The 18,575-nt window shown below is 46.1% G+C and overlaps 1 protein-coding gene across 1 annotated transcript in view; it reads left to right on the forward strand.

Moving 5' to 3' along the window:
• LOC126354398 (alpha-2B adrenergic receptor-like) overlaps nucleotides 1–18,575 on the forward strand; it is a 119,017-nt gene that overhangs the window by 62,897 nt on the left and 37,545 nt on the right. Inside the window, exon 2 of the mRNA XM_050004008.1 lies at nucleotides 10,983–11,245. Within this exon, the coding sequence (XP_049859965.1) occupies nucleotides 10,983–11,245 (263 nt within the window). The remainder of the gene's footprint in view (nucleotides 1–10,982; nucleotides 11,246–18,575) is intronic.

Consider the following 18,575-nt stretch of genomic DNA (forward strand, 5'->3'; position numbering starts at 1 on the left):
ATCCACCTTTCGCAGGAATGCATGCTGCTATTCTCCCATGGAGACGATCGTAGAGATGCTGGATGTAGTCCTGTGGAACGGCTTGCCATGCCATTTCCACCTGGCGCCTCAGTTGGACCAGCGTTCGTGCTGGACGTACAGACCGCGTGAGACGACGCTTAATCCAGTCCCAAACATGCTCAATGGGGGACAGATCCGGAGATCTTCCTGGCCAGGGTAGTTGACTTACACCTTCTAGAGCACGTTGGGTGGCACGGGATACATGCGGACGTGCATTGTCCTGTTGGAACAGCAAGTTCCCTTGCCGGTCTAGGAATGGTAGAACGATGGGTTCGATGACGGTTTGGATGTACCGTGCACTATTCAGTGTCCCCTCGACGATCACCAGAGGTGTACGGCCAGTGTAGGAGATCGCTCCCCACACCATGATGCCGGATGTTGGCCCTGTGTGCCTCGGTCGTATGCAGTCCTGATTGCGGTGCTCACCTGCACGGCGCCAAACACGCATACGACCATCATTGGCACCAAGGCAGAAGCGACTCTCATCGCTGAAGACGACACGTCTCCATTCGTCCCTCCATTCACGCCTGTCGCGACACCACTGGAGGCGGGCTGCACGATGTTGGGGCGTGAGCGGAAGACGGCCTAACGGTGTGCGGGACCGTAGCCCAACTTCATGGAGACGGTTGCGAATGGTCCTCGCCGATACCCCAGGAGCAACAGTGTCCCTAATTTGCTGGGAAGTGGCGGTGCGGTCCCCTACGGCACTGCGTAGGATCCTACGGTCTTGGCGTGCATCCGTGCGTCGCTGCGGTTCGGTCCCAGGTCGACGGGCACGTGCACCTTCCGCCGACCACTGGCGACAACATCGATGTACTGTGGAGACCTCACGCCCCACGTGTTGAGCAATTCGGCGGTACGTCCACCCGGCCTCCCGCATGCCCACTATACACCCTCGCTCAAAGTCCGTCAACTGCACATACGGTTCACGTCCACGCTATCGCGGCATGCTACCAGTGTTAAAGACTGCGATGGAGCTCCGTATGCCACGGCAAACTGGCTGACACTGACGGCGGCGGTGCACAAATGCTGCGCAGCTAGCGGCATTCGACGGCCAACACCGCGGTTCCTGGTGTGTCCGCTGTGCCGTGCGTGTGATCATTGCTTGTACAGCCCTCTCGCAGTGTCCGGAGCAAGTATGGTGGGTCTGAGACACCGGTGTCAATGTGTTCTTTTTTCCATTTCCAGGAGTGTATTACACTTACTTTTCTTCAAGTGCATGTTTCATCCTATTAATGGCCGTTGGGCACGTGTAAAAAAAAAGATGTCCCTTATTTTGCTCTGCACTACAACATATTCAGAACCAGATAAAAATCTATGAGTGTTCCTTGGGTAGTTTTACGAGTCGGCATAACACAGACACGGGTCTGATTAAGTACCTGCCGCTTTCGGCGATTTCTCTCCTTTAAAGACTACACACTGCGTTCAGCCACTTGGAAAGACTGCTCTGAATTTATCTGGGAGTACAGTGAGAAGATTAAGTTTCGAAGACGGTAAACTGATTTTATATGTGAGTGTTAATAAGTTCCGCTCAGACAGCCGGTTCCGCTCAGACAGCCGCGAACTACCTGTGCACGCTTTAAGTTTCTTGTCGGCTTACTGCATACAACAATGTTTGTATACAGTGGGTTTTTAGGAGCAACAGTAAAAACTTTGTGAGGTGGTAGTACATGTTAATTCTAAGCGTTTCATATAATATGTGTAAAAAATTTTAGTAATAGATATACAGCTGGTTATAAAGACAAGTTTCATTTCCCGTGTTGTTATAACAGTTACTGTTAATTTATTTATCGATTGTTATTCTTGTTTTCAAGATCGAGCTGTAAAGTACTGCTTGAATTTACTAAATGGAATTTTCAGCTGTGGCTGTGTTTTTGAATTGTTGGCCAATTGTACTATCTTGCTGAAGTACGCCAAAAACATTTACTGACCCCTAACATGACTAAAAGGTATTTCTGCACACGTTTTGTAATGGAAACGCTGCTGCTTATAGAGAATACGAGAGATGATTTTCATTAGCACATTCAAGAGTGTTAACTCGTTAAATTTGATTTTATCCGTTAAAAATGGTTGGTGAAAGCGTGCGACTGAAGAAACAATGAGTTTGTTTATAAATTATCTTTTTCTGTTACCATTCACGATTTTCTTTTTATTTGTACTTCTCACTACACGATTCGAGAAATGATTTCTCTGCATTATCCGAGTGGTATGCCATTTATTCGTGATGTTTCCGATATGTGAAACGTTGCATTGTTCTCTTGGCTTTAGTGTAATGTATAAACACACGCCCAATTGTTAACTATTTAATTATCTTTATATAGACATAAGTGAATTTGGAAAGAACTACTACTTACAATTTTCTTGTGCTCCACTTGTGCAGAAATTCACACGTATAATCGTCGCAGATAATTATCTGTCCACAGTACCCAACGTAAATAGCAAACGTATGGAAACAAAACAGTGACGAAAGATATTTTTACATATTCTTCACAAGGCATGTTATAATATTCATGGTGTAGTGTATATTTATCTTAAACTTCTGGATCATATTAGCTTCTATGTACAGTATTCACAAAGGCACTATTTTTATCTGAGTATGCTATCAAAGCATCTGAAGAAATTCCCTGATTTCACTCCCATTTTTACATTTAGTACCTTGTCTTCATATTTTTTGTGATGTGAATGTATCCCCCACTACTGCAACAAATCCATTTTATGACCTATCTTTAGTTGGTAAAATTTTCAAAATTTTCCTTTAGTGGTCGACCATTAAACGGTAGATATGAGGTCTTGCGGTAGCGTTATCGCTTCCCGCGCACGGGGTCCCGGGTTGGATTCCCGGCGGGGTCAGGGATTTTTCCTGACTCGAGATGACTGGGTGTTGTTGTGTCGTCATCATCAACATTCATCCCCATTACGGTGGGACGAAGGCAATAGCAAACCACCTCCACTAGGACCTTGCCTAGTATAGCGGTGCGGCTCTCCCTCATCGTCCTCTACGCTCCTCGGAGTATGGGACTTCATCATCATCACGAAAATGGACCGATCTTAAAACTTTCAATCAGTTCAACAGCAAAGTGTACGCCGTTACCTGTATGAAATAAAAGACACTATTATAAACATATGTTTACATTAAAACACATGTTATTACTAATTTCACACTTACCTAATAGTTAATCCAGCCCCCGCGATTATTATTTATAGCTTTGACCTTAGCCCTCTCTCCGGTAAATCATCCAACATTTAAATATCGTTTGACCCACTTCCCAACGAATCTCTGTGACTTTCTAAGAATTGTAGCAGTAGGTACATGAAAACTTTGGTCCCTTTGGATGATTTAAAAGGGTACTCTGCCTCGTGACACTTCAGATATTTTGCACTATAGATTACAGATTGGTGACCACTACCAGAGATGTCGCTGCGGACGTTGCATTTAAAATTATGGCGTACACTTCCTTGTGGAACTGACTATTTTACATCGAAACAGTACCTTTCCAGGCACTGGTTGTTGTCGAAGTTGTATCTTATAAGTCCTCTCTACAGCATCAATAAGACTGTAGAAGGAATTGTGAAACACGTAGTATAATAAAGCCTCCTTATATCCTATTAAACACTAGCCACATTCACACATAATTCTCTGTTGTGAATATTGCCGTTTCATTACCATGCATTCAAAAGTTAACATCATATTTTAACCAGTTGTCTTCTATCCAATCTCCCAGAAGCACACATACAATTTGGATCGTTGGCAGTGGGTGCTAGTGAACATTGTATCCATTCTGTACAACACACAAGTATTTGCAAGAGAACATTTTCTAGCGATTTTTTGAAAGCAGTGTTCGCAACAGTCTGAGAAAACTTATCTCATAATTCCCAGAGCTTGTGTCCCCTTTAGTTGTTTTCTGAATGAGCTAATTTTCCAATAATAGTGATATGTTTTCCGCTCTGTTTTAGGGGTACTACCTTCCATGTGATTTTTCACCTTGTCTCGTTTATTTTATCTGTCCTCAATTTATCTACATGTTTCATAAATTTTATCATGAGCTTGCGGTGTTTGCATCCAAGCGTTTAGAGTTGTGCTTGCTATTGGTTTCATTTCTGACCACAGAAGAATAAATGTATCTGTAAGTTAATCTTAGTAATTCACTCTTTTCTTACTTTCCTAGGGCAAAACCCAGTTACACTATGTGCTGAACCCATCGAAAATTTACATCATACTGCCTGACCAGAAATATTTGACCTCTTAAAAAAGTTTCACATCAATACTCCCTGCTCACCACAGTCCAAGGATTGCTATCTTCGGATCTTTTAACATTTAAAAATATTTTTTTGATTTGTGTAATGTAATATTCTTTAACTTGTCGCAAATGACAGTTTTATGTGTTAGAAATCTCGCGGTACCCGTCAAAAATGCTTGTTATCTCAAGAAAAGTATATAACCTAAGAGAGAAGTATATAAGCTATCCCCAGAACACCATTTGCTTGTTCGGAAAGCCAATCGATTTGCCAAGTGGAGCGGATTTGTGTGCAATACGTGGCCTGCATAAATCAGATCACTCGATCCTGTTAACGATGCAGTAAGTGTGTAAACTCTGTTAACTTTTAATCAGAATAACAGTGGCAGAAAAAATTGGATTATATCAGCTGATTAGGTTCGAGTGACTTTCTAAATGAAGCTTCAGAGATAGCTTGTTCACTGTCAGTCAAGAGAACAGGAATAGCAACTATTTTATTTGCTTCGTCGTAATTTAATACTATTTTAGTGTAATGAAGAAAAATGAAAATATTGAACTTGTACAACGTGTCAATCATTAGAAAGTCAGCATTGCAATGTTGCCTCCGCAATATTTTGCTATGAAGCACTATAAGACCTACATCACCAAACGACTACGAAAATTATTGATTATAAAGACTGCTGAGCAGGATGCCCTGAATGAATTAAGTTACCTCCAATATTTCTTTAAAGAATTTTTTTACTGTGAGATACGTCTTTGGGATTTAGCCATCAACCACGCGTCTTTGCGTTTTGTTCATCTTCAAGTGGTTTAACACGTCATCAGCAGGTCGAGATCCTTTGCTGGATAAAGGCCTCTTCCGTGAAGCGCGTCCACGTTGCTCCTTTTTGTTGTTTAATCTCATCTGCTCACTTTACATCACGTGAAAGCCTCGATCTTATCACGTGACTTGTAATATAACACTGAATTTTCTTCGACCGTCTGTTATGTACACGTGTAGCTACATGTCCCTTCCATCTAAATTTCTCTATCATTACAACCGCAATTACATCTCTCACTTCAGTCTGTTTGCTGATAAGTCGGTTTATTTTCCAGACTGTTGTACCAATTATCAGACTGAATCGCTCCATTGCCCACTGGGGAACCCATAGTTCCTTTTTTCAGAGCGAGTACGGAACAAGGACTACTAAACGCCATAAGCGAGTGAAGTTCATAGTTTTTATGAATTAGAATGCTCCATTTCATCGTTCTGTAGCAGAGCAGTAAGCTTACCCAGGAAGAATTTCCGAACTATCCATGATGTTAAGACTTCAGCCCGAAGACGAGGAAATAGTAATTAACCTAAGGTAGTGAAGTCAATTTGGTGTTAAGTAATAGAACTCTTCTAAAGATCAGATCTAGTGGCTGCCATTAAAAAGTGAAAAGTACATTATGAACATCTGCATCGACACGAAAACAAGATTCTTGAGGAAGATCTCCTCTCAGTAAAACCTATACACTAAACTGCAAAAACTAAAACACACCGTGATTCAAGACTTCTATCTAGTAGTCATTTTACATATCTGACGATGTCAAAGATTTTTAAACAGGAAAACCTCCATAGGGTTTCTAAAACAATTTGGAAATTATAATGGTACTGGCTGAAGTTGGAAGTCCATCAGTGTAGGTATTTTTACTCACAGGTCCCATCATGTACACAGTTCTACAGAAGTGCAGCGTTGCGCCATGGCACCACCTGCCCGGTGCTTTGGTAGACTTCTGCTTTGCAAAATGCCATAGCTGCATCACATAGTCAGATGCAGGATTTCTTCATAGACATGCCTGGACACCCATTGCTTGGTTGGGAAGTCTTGCCTGCAGCTGATACCACAAAATAGAAATGGTTTTCACATCAGAATACAGTTGAGGGTGTTCTAGTTTGTTGCTTAATACGACAGTACGATTGTAAGTTAGAAGTCATTAGGACAAAGCGGCTACAGTTTCGTCGCATAGTTATTGCTCATACCATAGAAGGTGTAATTTTGAAGAGGCACTGGTTGCAACAGCAGGTAAATTGTTTGATATGGAATTCAGGAGAGTAGTGGGATTCGTGGAGTTTATGGTCCAGAAGACGTTGTCGTTTGAATATAGGAGCAGGTAAATGAAGAGGAGTTAGGCATATTGGCCATGTAAAGGACACACAAGAGTGGAGAAAGAATAGGTTCTTGAGGCACACCTATATTCCCGTCGTGCGGGAATTAGGTGCGGGAATCGGAGTTATTTATGGTTGTAAATTATAGGCAGTTGGGTCGAAGGGATGCAATTAGGCGCATTTAATTTACTGAAAATCTCGATATGATTACGTAGGCTTTCGCAGTCTGAGTCAATTGACACAAAAGTTTTATGAGCGAGTTACAGTGTCATAGTTAAGGTTGCGTTCCCCAATTGGTAAAAGCGGAAACCTTATAGGATCAGTTTCTTATCCGTCTGCCTGTCTGTCTGTCCAACTGTTATAATCCCTTTTCTCATGAATGGGTAGATGTATCACGTTCAGATTTATGTCACATGCTAAGGTCTGTGGTCCACTGGTGACATTAAGTCTTTAAGCTTCTAAGACAATGAAAGCAAACGATGGGGGTCATTTACGCCAAATATTTTGATACACGCAAATCCAATCATAAACGCCTGTTTGGTACTTCTCATTGGCCTAGAATCATGATATTTGAAAAGAAGCAAGGATTCACAGTAAAAATAAAGAAAAAATCCGAATATTTCTAATTTTTAATTATATCACACGAAAAAACATTTATTTGCCATTTGTTAGGCGACTGTCTGTCTGTCCGTCTCATAAGACCTCTTCTCCTCGGGAAGCTGAAAGTTGAAATTTATGTCACATACCAAGGCTTATCTTCCTTTAAAGGTGTAAAAAAATTTAAGCTTCCTTTAAAGGTGTAAAAAAATTGAAGCTTCCAAGTCAATGCAGTGATATGATGTGGTCATTTATGTCATATTTTTTTAAACACGTGAACTTTCTCATCAAATCCAGTAGGATAGTCCCTGTTGATCGGGATTCCTATAAGTTGGCAAGAAAGAAGATTTCACGGTATCAGGAAGGGAAAAATCAGAAAATTGTTAATTTGTAATTACGCTGCACAAAAGGTAATTGTGTTGTTAATTGGCATAGCAACCCGGAATTTACAAAATAAATGGAAAATAACAATAGCAAATACAAAATTACGCAACAAATTTAAACCTTAAACCTCAAATTAAAACATTCTCGGAAATCTGGGAGTTCCCAAGACCAGTATGTTTCAAACGTTGACATCAGTAACAGACAAAAATGGTCGATATTCTAGATTCCTGGGATGGATGAACTAATTATATACGTAATTAACCTTGTACGGGTCCGTCAGAGAGCGAGTCCTGCTAGTGATTGGCCAATTGTTTTCTTTTTTTACATTATGTCGTGGTACTGTACTCACAAATCTTTGTCGCCAACTTTCATCCGGAAATGAAAAGGAGATCGGAATGCCTCATGTGATCATGCTTCCTCATGGTCAAGAAAAAAAAAGTACTCCGTCTTCAGGCCACAAGTGGCCCATCAGGACCATCCGACCGCCGTGTCATCCTCAGTTTAAGTTGCGGATAGGAGGGACGTGAGGTCAGCACATCACTCTCCTGGTCGTTACGATGGTTTTCTTTGACTGGAGCCGCTACCATTTGGTCGAGTGGCTCCTCAATTGGCATCACGAGGCGGAGTGCACCCCGAAAAATGGCAACAGCACATGGCGGCCTGGATGGTCACCCATCCAAGTGTCATCCACACCCCACAGCTCTTAACTTCGGTGATCTCGCGGGAACAAGAGTATCCACTGTGCAAGGCCGTTGCCCTCATGGTTAAGAGACACGAGATAAAATATTGCGTTGTACGAAGAAGTGGTATAGTCCTCTGTTTGATGAAATTTAACATAATGACCTAAACTGCAGGTCTTGTGAAACTCATCCATTGCACGTATCAGGTTGATAGGTTAATAATGAAGAAAACAAATTTCCCGCAGGATGGTCATGAATATTTTACGAATAAAACCTTCTACATCGCTAAATAAAATTATTTTTCTATTACAAAGCTTCGGCATCTGCAGTTATCAGTTATCATAGACGCCCGGGGTAGCCGCTTGGTCTCAGGCGCCTTGCCACGGTTTGCGCGGCTCCCCCGTGGAAGGTTCGAGTCCTCCCTCAGGCTTTGGTGTCTGTGTTATCCATTGCGTAAATTAGTTTAAGTTAGATTACGTAGTGTGTAAGCCTAAGGACCGATGGCCTCAGCAGTTTGGTCCCATAGGAACTTGCCACAAATTTCCAAAAAATCAGGTGTCATCGGACATAAGAAAATTTTTATTGTTATTGTTTTGAAACTTCAAGGTTTTCTAAAATTAACTTGTTAAGCAGCTGATCTGATAGAATTACATGGGAACGAAGTCTTTCGCGACGGTACTTGTATGTAAGACATCCTCGGTTTTCTTGCCGCGTCAATTCGGGATAAAATCTCAAGCTTTCGACGATATCCTCCATCGTCATCGTCAGGAGCTGACTGTCTTCACTGCTGCTGTGGTAGCCTTTTTTATAGCCCGTGGACGGCTTCTGATTGGTCGGCTTGTGATTAGTCGGCGATAACGTGCTGCAGTGGCAGACGGTGTCAATGTGTGCGCCGTTGGCCTACCGCTTCCGTTGGAACTTAAACCTGGGAAGGAACGTCTCTGCTGCTTCTCTGCATCAAGCGCTCGTTCCCACGCACAGCTCACCCGGTATCCGCTATCACGGTTAAAGTTCTTTTGGCTACTTCTTATGTCAACAGCCTCCTTAATAACAAATGGTTCAAATGGCTCTGAGCACTATGGGACTTAACTACTGTGGTCATCAATCCCCTAGAACTTAGAACTACTTAAACCTAACTAACCTAAGGACATCACACACATCCATGCCCGAGGCAGGATTCGAACCTACGTCCGTAGCAGTCGCGCGGTTCCGGACTGCGCGCCTAGAGCCGCTAGACCACTGCGGCCGGCTCCTTAATAACAGTATCTCAGTTCATGGAGGCCTGGGACAGAATTTTTGTTTCATCAAACAATATTTTATGTTTGTTTGTGAGGCTGTGCTCGGCAATTTCCGATTTCTCCAGTTCTCTTCTTTAGTACGGCGTTGGTGTTCTGCACAGCGGTCGGAAACGGTACGAATGGTCTGACCTACGTAAATGTTTCAACACTCACAGTGGATATTATAAGCTCCTCAACCCTGAGGCGATATTGTCCTTAACAGGGCGCATCATCTCCTTAATTTTCTTAGGAGGACGAAAAATCGATCTTATACCCCCGCCTACGCAGGACTCTTCCTATTTTGCTGGAAATAGCGCCACAAAAAGGAAGAACCGTAATCGGTGTGTGTCATGCCGTGAGTGTGCAGCATTTCCAAGGTTTTTTTTTTTTTTTTTTTTTTTTTTTTTGTTTTTTTTTTTCGCGAACCCTCGCTTTCGCAACACGTACTTTAGATGGTGGTTAATCCCGGACCTTAAGTGGTTCTCTTCAGGAACAGTTTTTGCTCTATATACCAACGTGTTCCCACTTGTAAGCAGGATGATGGAAACTCTGTGCATTCAAATATAAAGCGGTATGCGTCGGCTTACGGTTTACAGAGTGGCCAAGACGCCCGTCCGCCTGTCGTTGTACCAAAACGTCTAAGAAAACATAAACTATTGTTCGATGAAACAAAAATTCTGTCCCATGCCTCCACGTAGTAGGACTCTGTTATTAAGGGGGCTGTTGAAATGATAATGAGCCAAAAGAGCCTTAACCGCGATAGCGGATCCCATCTGAGACGTGCATGCAGCAGAGACGTTCCTTCCAAGGTTTACGTTCCAACGGACGCGGTGGCGCCACCACCGCACACATTGACACCGTCTGCGACAGCAGTACGTAATCACCGACCAATCACAAGCTGACCAATCAGAAGTCGTCCACGAGCTATAAAAAAGGTTACCACAGCAGCAGTGAAGACAGTCAGTTGCTCCTGACGATGACGATGGAGTATATCGTCGAAAGCTTGAGATTTTATCCAGAACTGACGCGGCAAGAAAACCGAAAATGTTTTACATATGATAGAAATACATTTTCCTGCAGTCATTATCTTTGACTAGGATGGAAGCTGTAGCAATGAATTAAGATTTTTTGTCAGAGCTGGGACTTGAGCCCAGGTGTGCTGTTTACTGGGCAGACGTGTTAACCATTACACTACCGTAGCAGTGTCGCCAACAGACCTGAAAGGACTGCATAAGTCCAACGCCTTGCCTAACAGGAGTTAATTGAAGTGTTGGTAGGGAACGCATTGGCTTAGGGAAGTCCGTGCAGCTGTTCCTCCCAGAATATTACAGTGGTGTAGTGGTTAGCATATCCGTCTACTAACCAGGACCCCTGGCTACAAGTATTACCTGTGGCAAAAATTTTAATTCATTTTTTCAGATTCTGTACTTGACAAACCATGTTCAGCATCATAATTAATACATTAAAATTAATATTGTTTCGCAAGTTCAAGGATTTTGGACTTCTGATGATGGCGGATGCTGAAACGTCGAAATAAATAAGGACAAATTGTCTAGCGACGTCGACGGTTTTAATGTCAAAGCGTGGCAGGAGTCAGCAGCAGATACGGCGTTTGCAGGCGCCGGCGGCAGCGCGTCGCCGCAGCGCGGCCTGGTGGTACAAGGCGGCGTGACGCTGGAGCACGGGGGCGGCGGCATCGCCACCATCGCGCAGCCCGCCTCGGCGCCCGCCGCGCCCGTCGCCATCCCCATCGTGACGTGCGACCTCGCGTCTGACCTCAGCATCAGCGACAACGCGCCCGACAATGGCGACTCCGCGGCTGACGGCGGCCAGGCCTCTGCCACCTGCTACCTGCAGGCGCCCGCCAAGGACACCCTCAGGGTAAGCACCGCAGCTCTACACTTCTGCCAACTCGCCTACGTTAGTACATAACTGGAAGGCTCAGCAGCAAAGGTCGAGTAGTGTGGCATGAAACTCACCACACAGCCAAGCCAGCGTCCTTCATCTACATACTTTAGTGGCACTACAGCTTGGGATAGGGAAAGATAGTTTTGTGCCATATTCTGAGCACAAGTCACAGCCAGGTGCGGGCCAGATTGGAGTGAGTTATGCTCACCAGCGGTTGCGAAGCGGAATGTAGGCCACAGGGGCCATCGAACGCTGAAAAGAGTAAACGACGCGGCTCGCATGTCGCAAGCTATAGGCAGAAGGGGCCCACTGTCGCAACCGGGTTGTGGGGAATAGTTGACTCGGAGTGTTGCATTAGCAAAACAGAGACGCGCAGCCAAGTATAATCTGGTGATGTCATCTAATGAGATTCTTTGAAGTGTGGCAGCTCCCTGGTGGCGCACTGCTGGGCTACACTCAGCAAGAGATGGGGCGACAGCGTCCCAGTCCACGGCGGGTCGTTGGTTCGACCTTCTGAGGCCAATGCAGGGTCTGCAGCCATCCAGGGGGGGGGGGGGGCACTCTTCAGCTTGCTACTGAAGGCAGTCATCTCGTCTCCTGACACACGCCGGAGACTTACAAGGCGAGGGCCGCAGGTTCCGACGCCGGAAAGTGGCCGGTCGTTGCCACCGCGTTTTCAGCTATGCCAGCCAAGGAAGAAGCAGCAGCGGGGCCGGCCTACGGCTTCCGGTGGAGCAGCGTGGCGTCAACGGGGACGATGGCCACTGAGTTGGCTGCTGGCACAGCCATCCTGGCATAATCCGAACTCTACAGCTGGTGAACAAGGCCGACTTGACATAGCGTTACGTTGAACAGGTCGCTGGAGCAGTGGCCTGAGCAATGCGGGGCCTGTGACACGCACCTAGGAGAACGAAGATCGGTAGTGGAAACGTTCTCGCCGAGTTTTAATACGACACCTCCTGGCATCCACCTACTACAATACACACACAGGGAGTGCCAAATGTGTTTGCCCCCAAATCTTGCAAAACCATGAATGGAAAGAATAATTATTTAGATAGGTAAACGTATTAAACATTACGCTTTCTTTGTAGTTATGAAAATATTATATTAGAGGTCTAACAACAGCAGCCAAAATTCCTCATGGTGAAAAGAATCGTCCACGTAGGCTTGTAAAATACCTCTATGAAAAAGTCACTACTGGTTCGGCTACAACACAAATCTATCTTCAGGTGATGTGCATAAGGAATTAAAACACTACAGAATTGTAATGATTTTAAGAAAGAGAAGTGCCATATATCAACGAGATCTGAGTACTCACTGATTTGTAAAATGCCATGGTGCAGCAATGTGACTGCTTAGAAGTAAGTTCCATTGTTCACTACTTAGATGAAAATGTTTTTTTTATCCTTTATTGAATTTCTATTCCCCCCTAAGGGGGTGGGCTGGCAGCAGCTTAGTACGCTGCTTTGCAGCTTACAGACTTTTGAAAACGTAATAAGAAGATAAGAAACAATAAAAGCAGGTGATAAACAGTGACTTAAGTTGTCAAACGGCGGAAAATGGTGGAAAGTTAAAACAAACATCAAAGGGTTGCTAACAAAATACACACGAAGAAGGCAGGTAAAATAGTAGACAGACAATTAAAAAAACATGGCGACAGTCTGGTTTCTGTTCGCAAAAGATATAAAAATCACACTCAGCGACAGTATGATTTCCGTTCGAAACACTTCGGAAAAGACACACAACACTCAACAGTCACTGTAAACACTGCACTAAAATGTCAGCACAAAGATGACACACCACAGCCAAGGGCAGATTGGGGGGGGGGGGACCTGCACAAATGAGGGGGGAAACTAGGAGGGAGTAGAGGAAAAACGAAAGGTGGGGGGGGGGGGGGGAATCGAAGGAGGTAGTAGACTCATAAGGGGGGGGGGTGAATGGGAAAAGTCAGAGGAAGTAAATGCAAAAGGACTCAGGGGAGAGAAGGGGGCAGAGAGAGGGTAGGCAGGGAAGAAAGAGGATGGAAAGGGGGGATAGGAGCCCAGGAAAAGGACAGAGGAAAGGAGGAGGGGTGAGGATCATGGTTGATAGGAGGGATAAATGGAGGGAGAGAGTTCATCATCTGGGAGTGGGGAGTTGATGGAAGCCACCTTGGGAAAGGGGATGATGGGTGTAGAGATGGAGGGTAGGGGGGTGGGCACAACATTGAAGACGTGCCAGGGGATGGGGATGGGAGAAGAGAGGAGCAACCAGGATGTGAGGGGGATCAAGACAGCAGGAGGTGTAGAGTAAGCAGATATGTTCGAGGAATAGGAGCAGATGAGGGAAATGAATGAGGTCGTAGAGGATCGGCGTGGGGGACAGGAGGCGTATACAGAAGACGAAGCAGAGTGCACGACGCTCAAGGATATGGAGGGACTTATTGAATTTGGGGTGGGGGGCAGATATCCAGACAGGACTGGCATAACAGAGGATGGGACACATTAAGGATTTGTAGGTGTGGAGGATGGTAGAGGGGTGCAACCCCCATGTCCAGACAGAGAAGTGTTTGTGGAGTCAGAGGTGGTTGTGAGCTTTGGATTGGATGGAGCGGAGATGAGGGTTCCAGGTGAGGTGATGGTCAATGGTGAGGCCAAAGTCGGTGAGGGTGGGGGTGAGGTGGAGAGGACAGGCGCAGACGACAAGGGAGAGATCCAGGAGCCTGCAGGAGCTAGTGGTATGAGCTATGATGATTGCCTGGGTCTTGGAAGGATTGATTTTCAGGAGCCACTGGTTACACCATGCAAAATGGTCAAGGTGATTCTGGAGAAGGCATTGAGACCGTTGGAGGGTAGCAGCAAGAGCGAGGAATGTGGTGGCATTGGCATATTGCAAGAGGTGTACTGGAGAAGGGGGGGGGGGGGGTTGGGGCATATCGGCCGTGTATAGCAGGTTGAGGAGAGGGGAGAGGACAGAGCCCTGAGGCATACCTGCAGAGGGGTAGAAGGTGTGGGAATTGGCATTATGGATGTGCGTAGGTTTGGAGTTTAAACAGGAGACCGGGATACCAGACACAGTTGTAGGCCTTTTTGAGGTCAAGGGAGACAAAAATGGCAGAGTGATGGGAGTTAAGCTGGAGGGAAAGGAGATGAGTGCGGCAGAGTAGGTGGTCATCGGCAGAGAAGGAAGGCCAAAAGCCACATTGGATGTCGAGGAGGAGGTGGTTTTGGCGGAGGTGGTGATGGATGCACTGGGTAAGGATGGATACTAAGAGCTTGCTGAACACTGATGTGAGACAGATAGGATGACAGGAAGAAGCATCAGATGGAGGCTTGTTGGGTTTGGAGAACATCAGGATATGGGAGGTTTTCCACAGGTCGGGGTAGAATCCAGTGGCAAGGCTGACATTGTAGAGGGTGTCAAGGACTGAAAGAAGGAGGGAGGGCAGTGTTTGAGATGGCAGTAGGTAATGCAGTCGTGGCCAGGAGCAGTTTTGCGTTTAGTGCGGAGTGTGAGGCTGATATCCTGTGAAGTAATGGGAATGTTAAGTTCAGATGGTGGTGTGTGGCCCAAGAACTGGAAGCTAGGAGAAGGGGAGAAACAGAAGTATTCATATGGTCCATGACGTCAGGGAAGAGGGAATAATCAAAGTGGGGATCATCTGTGATGGAAAAAACATCAGAGAGGTGGGAGGCAAAGTGGTTGGCCTTACTGAGGTTGTCAGTAAAGGAGGAGAGGATACTGGTGTGTGGCGGTTCCCAGTAAGGTAATCGAAAGCAGACCAATACTTGGAAGAGTTTATGGGGAGCATGGTGTTCAGTTGTGTACATGTCTGGCGCCAGGCACAGCGTTTCTTCACACTAAGCAGGTTGCGGATATGTCGTTGTAATTGCCGGTGGTGGGTAAGTGTGTCCCGGTCACGAGTGTGGAGAAAAAAGCAGTAGAGGCGGCAGGACTGTCAAAGATCTCAAAGGAGAAGGATAGTGTGTGGATGCAGGGCGGGGCGGTGAGGGTGGATGGCTTTGTTGGGGATATGGGTGGCGACGGCGCCAGAGAAGGTCTGGTGCAGGAAGGCAGCAGTGCGAGAGATGTCATCAGAAGACTGGAGGGTAAGGTCGTGGCCGTCAACCTGGGTGTGAATGGAGTCCTGGTAGGCATCCCAGTTGGCATGGAAGTAATCATGGACAAGTTTAGGAGGGAGATCGGGGCGAGGAGCATTGCAGGTATGGCGACCACTAGACATAGTGAGGAGAACAGGAGCGTGGTCACTGCCGATGAGGTCAAGGACACCTGTGGTGAAGCGCCCAAGGAGATTGGTAGAGGCTAGGACCACTTCGGGAGTGGTGTTGGATTCAGGTTGGGTGTGCTGAGGGAGGGGAACCAGGTCTCCATGGAGGGTGGTGATAAACTGATGCCACCACTGGAGGTCGGCAGGGTCATGGCTGTGGATATTGAGGTCGGCGGCAATCACATAGGTGGAGAAGTTGCAGTCAGTGTGGGCCAGGAAATCGTATGTGATGGGGGTCCGATGGCAGACGTAATTGGTGACACAGGTGATGGTAAGGGTGGGGAAGAAGAGGCTGAGGGTGAGATTCTCGGTAGGATTGTTAAGGAGATGTTGGGGCCAGGCAGGGAGGTGCTTCAGGTGGTCTATAGCAACTCTGCCACTTACCAGAGGGTACAGGTTATCGGTGCAGTGAAGGGTGTAAGGAGCTGTGGAGATGGAGATATGGAGTTGAAGGTAGGTTTCATCTAGGACAAAGGCATCCAAGTGGTGCTGATGGAGGGTGTAGAGGAAGTGTAGTTTGTGGGTGGGCACGGAGCAAATATCGTCGTACAGGATACGGTAGGGTTGTTGTACCATGGAAGGGGAGACTTAGATGAGGGTGGTGAGCTGGGTGAAGGTGAAGTGGGCCTGGTTGTGGGAGTATGTGGCATAGGTGGTAAGATGGAAGATGGAACAGGCAGTGATGGCGATTTGGGAAAGGGTGTGGGAGCAGTGGAAGGGGTGGATGTTTTGGAGCACAATGGTGATGAAACAGATGATGTCCTCTGCAGTAGGCGGAGGGTAGAGCGAGTTGTTTGGGTGGGTGGGGTCGTCAACAGGATGGACATGGACGGTAAGCTCAGGGGTGATTGGAGGAGGTTTTGCTTTACACTTCGAGGAGTAGGTATGATGTGGTTTGTTACAGGTGTTGCAGGAGGGGGGCGAGGAGAGGTGAGGTTGGGGCAGCTCTTGAGGATGTGGGAAGCTTTGCAGTGGGGACAAGTAGGGGGGTTCTTGAAGGCAGAGGTAACATGGTACTTGTATGTGAGGCAGCATTGGCAGTAGTAGGGTTGGACTGGGGAACAGGAGGGATCCACCTTAAGACGGCGATTGTAGGTGAGGGCTCATTCGGTGAGGAGGAGAAGGATTCAGTGAATATGTGCATTAGATAAGTTGGCCCTGTATCATTAAAGATGCGACGGGCTGAGCAGATTTGGATGTTGGGCCGGAAGTTGACCACACGGCTAAGCTTCATGATCACTGCGGTGAACGTTGGAGGACGGCAGGGAGATTGAGGCTGACGGGGAGAGGACGGGTTGCGGTAGGGGGTGAGGATTTCACGTTGGCCAAATTGGATACGTGGGATGCGGCAGAGGAGATTGTTGTGGAAGGAAGCAATGGGAGCGAGTCCTTGTGAGGAATCAGAAGGGAGATAGGGGCATTGACATAGTATTTCTGGATGGCTAGGTTCAGGGAGCGGGCATCAAGGAGTTAAGTGTCAGAATTGGAGAGGTCAAAGGTGTGGGTGGCAGGCATGGCAGGGGTGGGGGCCAGGGTTGATTCCATGGCAGTGGCTGGGTGGGTCACAGGGATCGGGGGTTTTCTTTGAGGAGATTTCAGCTGCTTGTTCACATCGATGTGGTGATCCCATTGAATATATAGATATTGGTCCACTGGATCATGTAGCGAGTGATTGGAGTTGGTTCCACAGGGCTAAGTAAAGTTATGTCACTTTTACTGGAGGAAGACCATATCGCACAGACTATCAGTCACAATAGTGGGTTGCCGGCCGCAGTGGTCTCGCAGTTCTAGGCACGCAGTCCGGAACCGTGCGACTGCTACAGTCGCAGGTTCGAATCCTGCCTCGGGCGTGGATGTGTGTGGTGTCCTTAGGTTAGTTAGGTTCAAGTAGTTCTAAGTTCTAGGGGACTGATGGCCACAGCAGTTGAGTCCCATAGTGCTCAGAGCCATTTGAACAATAGAGGGTTCTTGTGCTGTTTCATAAGCAGTTTGTTCAACTGCATGTGAAATCTTATGGGACTTAACTACTAAGGTCATCAGTTCCTAAGCTTACACACTACTTAACCTAAATTATCCCAAGGACAAACACACACACACACCCATGCCCGAGGGAGGACTCGAACCTCCACCAGGACCAGCCGTAGAGTCCATGACTGCAGCGCCTCAGACCGCTCGGCTAATCCCCTTGCGGCATAGGTAGTTTGACATACTGGTTTTTCTTTCTGTAACACATCGAACCAGTCTATGTCTACAGCTTTGTACACCTCAAAAAAAAATTTTCTGCTATGAATTTCAGATCTGTGTCAGTTGTTACAACATTACACAGACGAGAAATACTTGGAACTGTCATAGGCTTTTATTAGTCCAGACATTGTCTCAGAATATCTTGTTCGTGCAAACATTTACTTTCTTTAAGAATTACTACATAGGTTATGTGCCATTGTTAGTTGTTTCAGAATGTAATGAGATGGTAACGCTTTTGAAAATCATATAACCTGTACAAGCGTTAGGAACTAACTCAACTCTAATTACGTGTTTTTCTAGTTTTTGCATTATTATGGTCTGATGTTACATCGCACTGATTGCCTTAAAAAACAGTGTTGTCTAGTAGTCTCTCGTGGTATCCATTTTTTATAGTCGAACGAGGGTACCACAAAGCGATTAGAGGACCCGCTAGACAGCTACGTTATGTAGGTTGCATGGAAATCAAGCGGATCAAAAAACAGTTGGTTCGGTTACTTTTGCACATTATACACTCCTGGAAATTGAAATAAGAACACCGTGAATTCATTGTCCCAGGAAGGGGAAACTTTATTAACACATTCCTGGGGTCAGATACATCAATGGTTCACACTGACAGAACCACAGGCACATAGACACAGGCAACAGAGCATGCACAATGTCGGCACTAATACGGCGTATATCCGCCTTTCGCAGCACTGCAGGCTGCTATTCTCCCATGGAGACGATCGTAGAGATGCTGGATGTAGTCCTGTGGAACGGCTTGCCATGCCATTTCCACCTGGCGCCTCAGTT

Source organism: Schistocerca gregaria, chromosome 3 (assembly GCF_023897955.1).
Source record: "Schistocerca gregaria isolate iqSchGreg1 chromosome 3, iqSchGreg1.2, whole genome shotgun sequence".
Classification (NCBI taxonomy): Eukaryota; Metazoa; Arthropoda; class Insecta; order Orthoptera; family Acrididae; genus Schistocerca; species Schistocerca gregaria.